Source organism: Mesocricetus auratus, unplaced genomic scaffold (genome assembly GCF_017639785.1).
Source record: "Mesocricetus auratus isolate SY011 unplaced genomic scaffold, BCM_Maur_2.0 Super-Scaffold_100676, whole genome shotgun sequence".
Lineage (NCBI taxonomy): Eukaryota > Metazoa > Chordata > Mammalia > Rodentia > Cricetidae > Mesocricetus > Mesocricetus auratus.
Window position 1 is genome coordinate 128,726,598 of NW_024429266.1, and position 15,603 is coordinate 128,742,200.

Genomic DNA, 15,603 nt, shown 5'->3' on the forward strand with positions numbered 1-15,603 from the left:
GAAATGACAGACTATGGACACCCCCATGGTGGGTCTCATCCTCCCTGGGGAAATGAGGGGATATTGGGGAGGGTTGTGGGAGGGTACGGGAGGAGGGGAGGGAAACAGAGAGGGACCTGGAATTGACATGTGAAGCAACCTTTTTTCTAATTTAAATTTAAATTTAAAAATTGTATATATACATATATATGTATATATATACATATATATATATAAGAAATGCTTCATAAACAGCCAGGGGGAACAAAGACCCCCAAACACAGATTACATAATGCTTTACTAACATTGAACTTTCTTCAGGAAATCCTACCGACGTGTGCCACCACAACCGGCAACACTGAACTTTCTTAATGCTAGTGAAAAAAGGACAAACTGCTGCTGAAAGACACTGGACTACAGAGAAAACATCTGAACTGAACCAACCAGTGTATTTCAAGGATGTTATGACCTCAGTCTGGAAACCAGGATATGTGTTATGTTGGGGAGGAGGTTTTGCCCTTGTTTCCACAGGAGAAGAAAAACTTTGGATTCCACCAAAATTAATCAAGGTTTGATCAGAACAAAAGAAACCTCTGGAGGATGAAAGATGACAGCTCATCTACAAGGTCATATTCTACTACGGGTAAGGAGACCTCATAAAAGGAAAGAGAAGTGTTTTATTTTTTGACTTCACAGGAACACTAAGCTCCCAACAGTGAAAAAATGCTGGACGCATGGATACCTGAAGAAGAATGGGTAGCTACCCGGAGGACCATCTGGAAAACAATAATTCAGTGTGTGGTATCAAAGTCTAAATCTCTCTATATTTTTTAATATCCATTTCTCTTCATTTCTTAATATGCTTTAGTCCCCATTCATTTAACTGAAGCTGGCTTTGGAGTTGAATTGGCTCTCATACTCTAAATCCAAGTGTATTGTTAAAATAAAATTCAGAATTTCTGTATTATATCAAAGAGTCATTGATATAAGATAGAAGAAAACAAAATTAGAAACTGTCATATGTGTATACTTGGTTCCTTTTCTGAAAGTCTAATCTCCTTCATGTTTACTATCTTCCTTATTGTTGCCTTTCCCAGTGTGCATACATATAAAAGTTGAAAATTTCTTTGTTTAGATTAATGGTTGAGTTTTCCAGAGAACAAGGAATTTCCTGATAGCAATCTTCAAGAGCTTTGGAAAGAAAATGGTGCCCAACTTCATCGACTCCATCTGATTCAACTTGATGCATCTGAACACTCCACATCATCGACTCCACCTGACAAGTATCATCCTGAAAATGGCTTGGAGCTACATCACTCGACACAACTCCAGACCAAGGAACTGATGCAGTGCACCTTCTACAATCTGGCCAGAGCTTCAGACAAGAGCTTCAATCAACACTAGAACTTCAGTCAAGAACTTCAATCCAGCATCTCCTCCCAAACAGAGACTGTCTAACCTATTTAAGATTCTTGTTACACTAACATTTTTCTTCCCACAGGTCCCCATAAGATTGTCATTGTCCCATTTCAACAGGAAGTAGTTTTGAGAATACCATGCCCACTTTCCCTACTGTTAATATTGCAGGATAGTTTACACCTGTTAGTGTTAGTTTTCAATTATTTTAGGGTTCAGATTGGAAGGAGGTGTTCAGACTTGGGTATCTCTTTCAGATAAGCTTATGTTTAGATGGGATAGATTTTTGAGATATTTTGTTCATTGACACAAGTTAGTTTTGTTTTAAGATTAAATATCTTCTTTAGACTAAAAAGGTAATTGTAGGAAGAGACATTCGGACTGTGCCACTAGCCATGCCCACTTTCGGCGTGACTAGAGGCACATACCAATGTGGTATTAAAAGGCAGTGAACTTCACTGCTAACCAAGCCCACTTTGGGTGTGGCTTGAGGCTGGTACAGAGGTAGAAATAAAAGGCGGTGCAGGAGAGAGGCATGATCTCTTTTGGGCTTCCAGTCTTGTAGTGAAAGCTGCTGTTCACATTGGTTGACATTTTTTTTGTAAGTAATTGCCACAGTAAATAGTTACCTATACCCTCATCAAGTGTACCATTTGTCTTTACTGGAGGGCCTAGGCTGTGCCCCAATGACTTGATAGATTTTGATGATCCTCATGGAAGGCCTCACCCTTCTTTGGGAGTTGATGGGGGATGGGTAGGGGTCAGTAGAGAGCATGGAAGGATGGGAAGGAAAGGGTCCTAGGATTGATATGTAAAATAAGATTGTTTCTAATGTAAAGAAATTTATTTAAAAAAACAAATAAACAAAACTAGAAGATGAAATCTCCATGGCATCTCATAGCTAAAAGACTAAGTATTCACAGCAAGGAAAGCGAATTAAAAGCTGCAAGAGAAAAACTGCAAGTCATGAGTAGAGAAAAATTCATAAAAAGAACACTTGGTTTCTCAATGGAAACATTCAAAACCAGAAGAGCCTGCAACAATGCATTCTGAGTCCTAAAAGACTGTGACAGTCATCTATATTAATATAAACAGAAAAACTACTCACATGATTGAAGCAAAAAGACCATTTTCTACAACATAAATAACCTTTTAAAAAGTTATGTTCAGTAAACCAAATCTAAGGAAAACACAAGAAGCATTATTTCAGTCTGAGGAGAAAAATGAGCATAGCATAGAGACTATGGAATATATATAGGTCATCATTATTAAAACACAAAGTACCATAGAAAACAAAAACACCAAAACTCAAAACTATGATCTCCAGAAATGACACAGGTTTCAATAATAATTTAAACATGGCTCCCCACCTCCCACTGTGCTCTGCTTCAGGTGAGTGTGGGTTCTGTTTGGGCTCCAACTGAGAACATCACCCTGCTTTGATCTTCCTGGGCATTGCTCCTCAATTTGAGTGGACCTGCCCTGCCAGAAAGGACCACGATGAGTCTGGCCACACCTCAGGCTTGGTCTCTCACCCCCTTTCCCCCTCCACCCTCTGCTTGATGTAAGTGTGGGCACTGTTCCAGCCACATCTCCAGACCATCACCCCCTCCTTGGATCTTACATGGCCTGCTCCTCGAATTGAGTGGACCCACCGAAACAGGAAAGACATGAACCTTGCCACACCCACTCTTGGCTCCCCTATTCCCACCACACTCTGATAGAGTGAGGAGAATACCAGGAGAAGCCAGACCATCAAGAGTTACAGACACTGAAGTCTTGGCCCATATATGCCAATGGGAGACCAGAGGAGAAAGAGAGATCCAACCTGCACCCACTTGAAGAAGGGATGGGAACACAACAGTATGAGAATACACTCAGCAATAGAAAGACCAATATGACACCACCAGAATCTAGAGACTCCACACCAGCAAGATCTGAAAAAACCCAAAGCAAATGAAACAGAAGAGAAGGTCCTTAAAATTATTTTATGAAGATGATAGAGACCCTCAAAGTGGAAATGAGAAAATACCTTAAAGAAATAGAAGAAAAAAACAAAAAATACATGAAATTGAAGAAAAAACAAACCAAAAAACTCAAGAAATAAGCAAATCTCTTAAAGAATCTAAAGAGAGCCAAGAGAAAACAATCAAGCAAGTGAAGGAAACAACTCAACAGTTCAAGACTTCAAAGATGAAATACAAACAATAAAGAAAACACAGAATGAGGGGATGCTGGATACAGAAAAACTGGGTAAATAATCAGGAACTACAGATGTAAGTATAACAATAGAATTCAAGAGATGGAAGAGAGAATCTCAGGTGTTGAAGACTAACTTCAGGATATATAATCATCCATCAAACAAATTCTCAAGTCCAAAAAATCCGTAACACAAAATATCCAAGAACTATGGGACACTGTGAAAATGCCAAGCCTAAGAAAAATAGGTATAGTAGAAGAGAAGAAATACAGTTCAAAGGTATAAAAACATACACAACAAAATCATCGAAGAAAACTACCCCAGCCTAAAGAAGGTTATGCCTATGAAAGTACAAGAAGCTTACAGAGCAGAATTATACTGGACCACAAAAAGAAGTCGCCTCGACACATAATAATCAAAACATCAAACCTACAGAATAAAGAGAAAACATTAAGAGCAGCAAAAAAAGGCCAAGAAACATAATAAAGTCAGACCTATCTGAATTATACCTGATTTCTCAATGGAAACTATGAAAACCCGAGGGTCCTAGATAGATGTTCTACAAATGCTAAGAGAACATGGATGCCAGCCCAGACTACTATAACCAGCTTTCAATTACTATAGATGGAGAAAACAAGATATTCCATGACAAAACCAGATTTAAACAATGCATATCCACAAATCCATCCCTACAGAAAGTACTGGAAAGAAAACTCCAACCCAATGAAGAAAACTATGCTACAAAACACAGGCAATAGATAATCCCATTATACCAAACACCAAAAGGAAAAAGCAGGGTAAATCCACACACAAGAAAACCAACAACAAATCCAAAACAAACAAGAATCAACAATCAATGATCATTAATATCCCTCAATGTCAATGGTCTTAACTTGCCTATAAAAAGACACGGGCTAATAGAATGGATAAGAAGACAGAATCCATCTTTATGCTGCATACAAAAAACACATGTCAACAACAAAGACAGACATTACATCAGAGTAAAGGGTTGGGAAAAGATTTCCAGTCAAATGGACCCAAGAAACAAGCAGGGGTAGCAATCCTAATGTCAAACAAATTAGACCTCAAACTAAAAATCAATCAAAAGACATGAAGAAGGGCATTTCATATTTGTCACAGGAAAAGTCCGTCAAGATGAAATCTCAATTCTGACATCGATGAAGGCACCCACATTTGTAAAAGAAATATTACTTAAGCCCAAATCACACATAAAACTTCACACACTTAGAGTAGGAGACTTCAACACTCTGCTCTCACCACTAGACAGGATCGGCAGACAGAAACTTAATAAAGAAACAAAAGAACTAACAGAAGTGATGACCCAATTGGGATTAACTGACATCTATACAACATTCCATCCAAACACAAAATACTATCTACCTTCTTCTTAGTGCAACATGGAACCTTCTCTAAAAATCAACCACATACTGAGCAACATAGCAAACCTCAACAGATTTTTTAAAAATTGGAATAACCCTCTATACGACCACCACATTTTAAACTTAGAATTCAACAGCAACACAAATTGCAGAAATCATACAAACTCATGGAAATTGAACAATGTACAATCGCACCACACCTGGGTCAAGGAAGAAATAAAAAAATTAAAGACTTTCTAGAACTCAATGAGAATGAAGACACAACATACCTAAACTCATGGGACACTGGGAAAGCAATGCTAAGAGGAAAGTTCATAGCACTAACTGGCCACATGAAGAAACTGGAGAATAGGCACACTAGAGAATTAACAGCACACCTCAAATTTGTAGACCAAAAAGAAGCAAACTCACCCCAGAGGAGTAGATGTGAAGAAATAATCAAATTTAGTTTATGGCTGAAATCAATAAAGTAGAACCTAGGAAAACATTACAAAGAATCAATGAAACAAAGAGTTGGTTCTTTCAGAAAATCAACAAGATAGACAAACCTTTACCCAAAATGCAGAGAGAAAGCATGCTAATTAACAAAATCAGAAATGACAAGGGGGACACAACAATGAACACTGAGAAAATACCCAGAATCATCAGGTCATACTTTGAAATCCTGTACTCCACTTCACAAAATTCGAAAAGTTAAAGGAAATGAACATTTTTCTGGATAGATATCACTTACCAAAATTAAATCAAGAACACATATGCAATTTAAATAGATCTATAACCCCTAATGAAATAGAAGCAGTCATCAAAAGTCTCCCAACCAAAAGAAAAAAAAAAGCACAGGGTCAGATGGTTTCAGTGCAGAATTCTACCAGAAATTCAGAGAAAAGCTAATACCCATACTCATCAAATTGTTCCACATAATAGAAGCAAAAGGGACATTGCCAAACTCTTTTTATGTGGCTACAATTACCTTGGTACACAAGCCACACAAAGACACTACTAAGAAAGAGAACTACAGATCCATATCCCTCATGATGCAAAAATACTCAACAAAATACTGGCAAATCCAATCGAGGAATACATCAGAGAAATCATCCACCATGATCAAGTAGGCTTCGTCCCACAAAAATCCATCAATGTTATCCACCATATAAAAAAGATGAGAAACAAAAATCACATGATCATCTCATTAGATGCTGAAAAAGCATTTGACAAAATCCAACACTCCTTCAGGATAAAGGTCTTAGATAGATCAGGGAAAACAGGAACATACCTAAACACAATAAAAGCAATATACAGCAAAACAACAGCCAACTTCAAACTAAATGGAGAGAAACTCAACACGATTCCTCTAAAATCAGGAACAAGACAAGGCTAGCCACTCTCTCCATATCCCTTCAATATTGCACTTGAAATTCTAGCTAGAGAAATAAGATAACAAAAGGAAATAGAGGGGATACAATTTGGAAAGGAAAGAGTCAAACTCTCACTATATGCAGATATGATAGTTTACATAAGTGACCGAATAATTCTACCAGGGAACTCCTACAGCTGACAAACACCTTCAACAAAGTGGCAGGCAAGATACAAGATTAACTCAAAAAAATTAGTAGCCCTATTATATATACATGATAAATGGGCAGAGAAAGAAATCAGAGAAACATCACCCTTTACAATAGCCACAAACAACATAAATTATCTTGGAGTAGTGCTAACCAAACAGTGAAAAACCTATATAACAAGAACTTTGAATCTTTAAAGAAGATACCAGAAAATGGAAAGATCTCCCATGCTCTTGCATAGGTAGGTTTAACATAGTAAAAATGGCAATCTCGTCAAAAGTATCTACAGATTCAGTACAATCCCCATCAAAATAGTGGCACAATTCTTCAAAGACCTTGAGAAACAATACTCAAATTTATATGGAAAACAAAAATCCAGAATAGCCAAAACAACCCTGTACAATAAACGAACTTCTGGAGGCATCACTATCCCTGATTTCAAGTTCTGTTATAGAGCTATCGTCCTGAAAACAGCTTGGTATTGGCACAAAAATAGATAGATAGACCAATGAAATTGAATTGAAGAACCAGATATTAATCTGCACACCTAGGAACACCTAATTTTTGACAAAGAAGCCAAAATTATACAATGAAAAAAGAAAGCATCTTCAACAAATGGTGCTGGCATAACTGGATACGGACATTTAGAAGAATGCAGATGGATTCTTACCTATTTCCATGGACAAAACTTGAGTGCAAATAGATCAAAGATCTCAACATAAATCCAGCCACACTGAACCTCTTAGAAGAGAAAGTGGGTGGTACCCTCAAACGAATTGGTACAGGAGACCACTTCATGAACATAACTCCACTAGCACAAACGCTGGGATGGACAACTAATAAATGAGACCTCCTGAAACTGAGAAGCTTCTGTAGGCAAAGGGCATGGTCAAAAAGACAAAACGGCAGCCCACAGAATGGATAAAGATCTTCAACAACCCCACATCTGACAGAGGACTGATTTCCAAAATATACAAAAAACTCAAGAAGCTAGTCACCAAAACACCAAACAATCCAATTAAAAAGTGGGGTTCATAACTAAATAGTGAATTCTCAGTAGAGAAATCTAAAATGGCTGAAAGACACTTAAGAAACTGCTCAACATCCTTAGTCATCAAGGAAATGCAAATCAAAGCGACTCTGGGATACCATTTTACACCAGCCAGAATGGCTAAAATCCAAAACACCAATGACAGTCTATGTTGGAGAGGATGTGGAGAAAGGGGAACACTCCTCTATTGCGGGTAGGAGTGCAAACTTATGGGTCCACTTTAGAAATCAGTATGGCAGTTGCACAGGAAAATGGGAATCAGTCTACCTCAAGATCCAGCAATTCCACTCTTGGACCTATATCCAAGGGATGCACATTCATACAATATTGATGTATATTCAACTATTTTCATAGCAGCATTATTTGTAACAGTGAGACCTGGAAGCAGCCTAGATGCCCCTCAAAAAAGAATGGATGGAAAAAAATATGGTACATTTACACAATGGAGTATTACTCAGCAGGAAAAAAGGATGAAATCTTGAAATTTTCAGGCAAATGGAGGGAACTGGAAGAAACCATCCTGAGTGAGGTAACCCAGTCACAGAAAGACAAGCATGGTATGTACTCACTCATATAGGGATTTTAGACATAGAGCCAAGGACTACCAGCCTACAATCCATACCACCAGAGAAGCTAGGACCCTAAGAGATAAATACATGGTCCCCCTAAGAAGGGGAAATGGACAAGAACTCCTGAGCAAATTGGTAGCACAGTAGGAGAGGGGATGGAGGTAGGAGAAAGAGAAGGAGAGAAGAGGAGGGGGAGAAGAACAAGAGGAATCCGGAAAACTGAGTCAGTTGAGGAATGAGGAGAGCAAGAAAGGAGATACCTTAATAGAGGGAGCCAGCATAGGTTTAAAGAGAAAACTGACATGTTCAGAGATCTACAAAGATGACCCCAACTTATAATCTAGGGAGGGATTGAGACCACCAAGGAAACAGGGCCTTCTTTTTTGTTTTCTTTTTTTTTTCTTTTTTTAATTTAAATTAGAAACAAGCTTTTTTTGTTTTTTCCCATATTTTTATTTAACTTTGTATGCATGTCACTTTCAGTTCCCTCTCCCTCCCCTCCTTCCCTACCCCCTAACCCTCCCAACCCCTCACTCCCACTCCATCCCCCCTTCACTCCCCAGGAAGGGCAAGGGCATCCATGAGGAATTTTCAGGGTCTGTCACATCATCCCAGGAATGACCCAGGTTCTTCCCCATGTGTCCAGGCTGAGAGAGCATCCCTCCACATGGCATGGGCTCCCAGAGTCCCTCTGTATGCCAGGAATAAATATTGCTCCACTCTCCAAGGTCCCACAGATTGTCAAGGCCTCCTCTCTCTCACCCAGGTTCAGTTGGAGGATGTCTGAATCAGTCCCATACTGGCCCCCCCAATCATCAGTCTGGGATCCATGTGATGCCCCTTGTTTAGGTCAGCTGCCCCTGTGGGCCTCGGAAGCCCAATCCTGATTCCCTTGGTCATCACTCCTCTTTGCAAGTGGGTTCCAGGAGTTCAATTCGGTTCACAGCTGTGGGTGTCTGCCTCTGTCTCCATCAGCCACTGGATGAAAGTTCTAAGATGGCATATAAGGCAGTCATCATTGTCACCATCATGGGAGGGCATTTAAGGTAGCCTTAATGCCAGTTGGTGTCATTCCAGGAAACAGGGCCTTCTAAACCCAGGAAGCCAACACATAACAGAGACTGTAGCAGCAGGCACAGGACCTGTACCGGTCTACACCAGATGGAGTCCTAGAGCTGAGAAGACAAGTGGACATAGGGCCTCATTCCTAACCCAGAAGCTATCTCCATTTGATAGCCACTTGCAAATGAAACATTAGTTTTCTCCAAGGGAGTTTCACTGGGAATACAAAACACTCTTAAGGCTAGGTCCCATGCCCTGCAGGAGATAATGCATACAAAGAAATCTGAACAGACTCTGTACAACTCTTATATGTCTATAGTATGGCTTTTGTTTCTGTTTTTATAAGATTTCTGTGTGTACAGAGGTGTGTGTTTCTGTTTCTTGTGCTCTTTTTGGTTCTTTTTTTCCTATTCTGATTTACTCTTTTTCATTTTATCTTAGTATAGTTTATCAGAGGAGAAGTGGGAGGAACTGAAAGGAGGAGGAGGAGGAGAACCCTAGTCAGAATATACTGCACAAAACAAATCTATTTTGGTTTTTTTGTTTTGTTTTCGTTTTGTTTTGTTTGGTTTGGTTTTGGTTTTGGTTTTTCAAAACAGGGTTTCTCTGTGGCTTTGGAGGCTGTCCTGGCACTAGCTCTTGTAGACCAGGCTGGTCTCGAACTTACAGAGATCCACCAGCCTCTGCCTCCCGAGTGCTGGGATTAAAGGCATGCTCCACCAACGCCCGGCAACAAATCTATTTTGAATAAAAGAAAAATGTTTTTACAAGGTGGGGCATGGTGGTGAATACTTTTAATCCCAGAGGTGTAGCTGCAAAGAACCAAGAATGCCTGGGGGTGCCATCTGGTTACAGTGAGAGACGCTCTCTCAAAACACAGGGAGAGTGGCTTCTGAAGAACAAGAGTCACAAGGTTGTCTCCGGGCTTGGCTTGCAGTGCCCATGCACAAACACCTTTCATTTGTGCACACAAGCATGCATACATATACACAAAAAAACACACTATATAACATATATGTATATGTTTATCTAACAATAATATTTCAGTAAGCATAGAAGAAATGAGGTGAAAATACACAGGCACATGATACTTCATGTAAGAGTCATTAGAGAACTGTAGTGAAAAAATAGAAACCTGAAACTCATGTCACTTTTACGGACCCACAGAAATTATCATTAGAAAACAGACTTAAAGCTACAATCATATATTTTAACTATTCTTGATGACTAAGAGTAGATTAAAATATTTTCAAAAGAAAAGCTTTAAAAGTCACTATCAGAAAGTAACCTCAGCATCAAGGGAACATTTATGATACAAAGGAAAAAGTAAAAGAATTCCTGTGGATTTATCAACTTATGGTGTACAATGAACCTAAAGGGCAATTATTGTGAGATATTACATGGAAATCAAGATTCAATAGACTTAGTACAAGTTGAGTGAAGTTTATTCGGGGAGATACACTTAAACAAGAGTCAGGTGACTGAGGCAGGTTTCAGTTCCACAGACCCTCCCAGGCTCTCCCTGATCAAACTGGAAGCAAAAGAGATCTCTCTGGGGTCCAGAACCACAGATCTAGTCCTACCTCCATCACATCCTCACCTGTGACCACGCCCAAACATGCACGGTCTGTGCCACAGGTGTGGGTGGGGTAGATGTCTCACTGAAGATTATATAGTACTTGGCAGCACAAATGTCACAAGAATGTATATGTCTTACCACAAAATTGTATTTAAATATATAAATAATCTTGATTTGCTAAAACAGTTAAAGAGAAGTCTGTTTACTAAAGAAAAATTATTGGTACTGCACCAGCATGACTCTTTACAACTTCCTGTAACTCCAGTTCCTAGGGATTCTGTGACCTCTTCTGGCCTCTGTGAGCACCACAGTGCACACATGTATACACACTGGCACAATACTCATTCACATAAATTATAATAAATAGATTTATATATAATGTTATTCTTAGATAGTTTCATAAAACACATTTTGATCATATTCATACTCTACTCCATTGCCCAAAGAAGAAAAAATTACACTTTTTAAATCTGGTGACATGTTGATCGAAAGTTTCTCAGCATATTGATTATTCTGTTATCAGAACTGATTTGTACCAAAGGAGTAATTGTGGGATACGCATTCATCACAAACTTCTGAACAGTCAGGATGACTGGGTGGTACATCCACAACAGGACTGCAGTGGATGAGATGATGAAGTCCACCCAGTAAGTGATCACAAAGACGACCACCAGCAGCAAGATGGTCTTGGTGGCCCTTTTCTCAGGGGACGCCCTCAGGTGGCTAAGGCTGTGAAGATGCTTGCATTGCCTATGATGTCTGAACAAGATGATCACCATGTATGCACTTGTGGTCAGCATAACTCCTACAAGAAATACATCTCTGGAGGTTGTCGCTGTTAAAATCAGTGCCTTGAAGATGTAGTTCATGGGGAAGAGTGAGCAGGATTTAGTGACTTTAATCTGGTTGGTCTCACTCGCATTGGTAAAAGCACCAACATAGAAGATCAGGTTTATACTGAATGACAAATTGAAAGACCAAATGTAGAAGACTGCATAAGTTATGTATTTTTTTAGCTTAAGTTTAATGTTTGTCAATAAAGAGGAACTGGGACTGATAATGACAGCCTGGAACACACTCAGGAGGCAGGTGAGGCAGATGGAGAGGCCTCTCATTGCCCTGCTTATATAAAAAGTTGCCTTACATTTGAAGTCATTCTCAAAGTTCAGTGATTCAAATACGTCTGTAAGCCACGTATCCCCTCCAGTGAGGACCAGCACTATGTGGATGGAGGTCAGTTGACAGGAGATCAGGTCTATGAGTTTAGGTCTGTGAAATAGGATTATGAAAGTGTAGAACAAAAGGAGAAACATATTGGCTAGAACTCCAAGTCCAGCTTGGAAATAAAGGACATTGTTTAATGAGGACATAAGTGGTAAGTGTATTCATCTTAACATCATAGGGGAAGCATATTTCATATACCTGGAAAAATAACAGAGTGTATATCAAACTTCTGAATCACTTGTCAATATGTCTATAGCATCATTCCATTTTACCTACTTATTCTTGATTTACCTGTCACTTTATTTTTGACATTCCAGACTGGACATAGCCTATATTTCTATATACCCTCCATGTGCTTCCTGTATATATAGATTATTGTAGATGATAAATGCATTCAGAGTCACAGTCTATATAAAACTTACACTTCATGTGCCTATATTGCACCTGGACCTTGTGTCTTAAAAATCCAATCTTACTTATTTATATTGACTTATTTTATAACACCTAAAACAGTAGTGATGAACACAATATTAGTTACAGTTGTACAACTAAACAAAAAGTGTGCAGTGTTATCAATGTTATCATATGTCACCAGTACCCAGTCTTGCAATCCATAATTTTAATAAGCTCTCTTTTGCAACTATTCAAGATTTGACTAATAATTCCAATGGAATCACAGTGATAAATTCATGATAACCTCACTATTTTAATCAGCAAAGTGTCTATATAAATTCATCTATTTTTATATTCCTTTTTCATGAATTCTTACATCCTTTGCACCTGGAATTAAAGACATAGATCCAACTGGAGACCATTACTGCCCTTTCCGCACCATATGAGTTGTATAACTATTATGGTTATGCATGGTCCTACATGTCTCTCGGGCTACATCCCATCTATTTAATCCTTCTGTGAACTGTATACACTTCAAGTTTAAAGAACTAACTCCTAGATATCAAGACAAACACTATTTTTCTTTTCTTGGGGTGGGAATTGTTAATAGTGTGATCCTTGTGACTTCTTCAGCCATTCATAGTATTATTTTACCTACCCACATATTCTTTCTGTATTTATCTCCTTTCCCCTTTCTCCTTTCCCCTTTTCCATTCCCGATTCAGATCAATTGCATTCTGCTATTGTCCTTTACCTTATTCCCACCTTCTTCTGGTTTTACCTCTCTCTCTGTCCCTAAGTATCCCCCTTTTCCCATTTCCCTGATTAGAGTAATGTACTCTTCTATTATTTGTCCCCTTTCCATTGTTCTCTATCAACATCACCCCTAGCCTGGCAATTGTCCCTTTTTGCTTTCCTGCTTTCCATAATTACTACAGGCTACAGGAACCTCCAACAAGAGAGAACATGCAACACTAAGACAAACTATTTTCAACACGTTGTGACAAATGTGAAGTTACTTAAGATAACCATATATTGATCCTGTTTTGGAATTTCTGTTTTAAAAGAGAGTCTTTTCCTTGCAGTGGAAACCAAGATCCAGTGTCACCAGTACCCAGACAATTTTTTACAGTTTCACTCAACAGTCTTAGCCTTGGTACTTGCGTTAGTGATTTGTCCTGGTGACCAGTGTCATTATTTTGTCAGATTAATATAATTCAGTACTTTAAGATCAGCTTTGTGTTAGAGAAATGGAAAGCAATTACTTTGACTCAGATTCTTGTGAGAAAAAGAGTTCCCAATTGTATTTTCAAGTTTACTACTATATTCCACATATCTAAATTAATGTGTGTGTGTATGCATAGAAATAATGCAGAACCTACTGGTGGTGGCACATGCCTTTAATCCCAGGGTTAAGGAGGCAGCAATAGGCAGATATCTGTGACTTCAAGTCCAGCCTGGTTTACAGAGAGAGTTCCAGGGCAGCCAGAGCTACATGGAGAGACCGTGTCTCAAAAAGAAAGAAAGGAGGGAGGTGGGAGGAAGGAAGGGAAGGAGGGAGGGTGAGAAGGAAGGAAGGGAGTGTGAGCAAGACAGAAAGATGGACAGAAGGAAAGAGAGAGGGGGGAGGGAGGGAGGGAGGGAGAGAGAGAGAGAGGGAGAGAGGAAGGAAGGAAGGAAGGGGAAAGGAAAAAAAAATAATGCATAAGTTAGTGGATGAGCTCACTCTAAAACCTTCCTAAGGACATATTAACATACACTTTATATTTACATGATTTTTGCTCTTAAAAAGATTGCTAAAATCAAAAACACCAATGACAATTTATGCTGGTGGGAGTGTCAACTTGTACAGCCACTTTGGAAATCAGTATGGAGATTCCTCAGAAAAATGGGAATAAACCTACCACAAGACCCAGGAACTCCACTCTTAGGCGTATATCCAAAAGATGCCATTCATACAACAAAGTTATCTGTTCCACTATGTTCATAGCAGCATTATTTGTAATAGCCAGAACTTGGAAACAACCTAGATGCCCCTCAACCGAAAAGTGGATAGAGAAAATGTGGTACATTTACACTATGACGTACTATTCAGCAGAAAAAAAAAACAATGGAATCCTGAAATTTGCAGTCAAATTGATGGCACTAGAAGAAACCATCCTGAGCGAGGTAACCCAGTCACAAAAAGAGAAACATGGCATGTACTCTCTCATATATGGATTTTAGACCTATATCTGGGGAGTGCCACCCTACAATCGCATGGCCAGAGAGTCTGGGAAACAGAACCTTCATTTAGTGGCTGATGGAAGCAGAGGCAGACTCCCATGACTAAGCACTGAGCTGAACTCAAGAAATCCAGTGACAGAGAGGGAGGACTGATGAGAAAATGGATCAAGACGGGGCTGGTTTAACCCCCAGAAACAGCTGACCTGACAAGTCTTGAATCCCAGACTGATGCCTGGGAATCCAGCATGAGACTGATCAAGACCCTCTGAATGTGGGTGTCAGTGAGGTGGCCTACATAATCTATTGAGCCTTGGGTAGTAGATCAGTATTTATCCCAGGTATACAAATGGATTTTGGACTCCCATCCAACAATGAGAGATACACTCTCACCCTGAACTCTTGTGGGAGGGTCTAGGCCCTGCCCTGGATGAAATGACAAACTATGGACACCCCCATGGAGGGCCTCACCCTCCCTGGGAAAATGAAGGGATATTGGGGGGTTTGGTGGGAGGGCACGGGAGGAGGGCAGGGAAATGGAGAGGGACCTGGAATTGACATATGAAGCAACCTTGTTTCCAATTTAAATTTAAATTTAAAAATAAAAATATATATAAAGAAAGATTAATCTAGTAAATGAAAAGATTCATCCCAATTGCCAGTCAAACATCTAATTCTCCCACCAACATGTTTATAGTAGCTGCACAGTGATGCTCTGTGTTTTAAAAGATCCAGGATCTTTTGAAGACTGGAGAGATGGCTCAGTGTTAAGAGCACTTTTCACTCTTGTGGAGGACCTGAATTTTATTCTTCCACCAATGGCATAGTGGCTCATGACCATCTGTAACCAGTTCCAGGAGATCCATACCTTCTTCTGACTCAGGCGAAAAATTGGTGAGCAGACATAAATAGAGGCAAAACACTCATGTATGTACAATAAAATAA

General features: G+C 39.3%; 1 protein-coding gene across 1 annotated transcript; it reads right to left on the reverse strand.

The window, feature by feature from the left end:
• Positions 1-11,282: 11,282 nt before the first annotated feature.
• On the reverse strand, positions 11,283-12,188 carry LOC101834290 (vomeronasal type-1 receptor 48-like). The gene has a single exon (XM_005076069.2). It carries the CDS (start codon positions 12,186-12,188, stop codon positions 11,283-11,285), a length of 906 nt encoding a protein of 301 aa, XP_005076126.2.
• Between the last annotated feature and the right edge of the window lie 3,415 nt (positions 12,189-15,603).

Coding starts and splice junctions, on each gene's coding strand:
- LOC101834290 (XM_005076069.2), bottom strand. CDS start 12,188: ATGTCCTCATTAAACAATGTCCTTTATTTCCAAGCTGGACTTGGAGTT.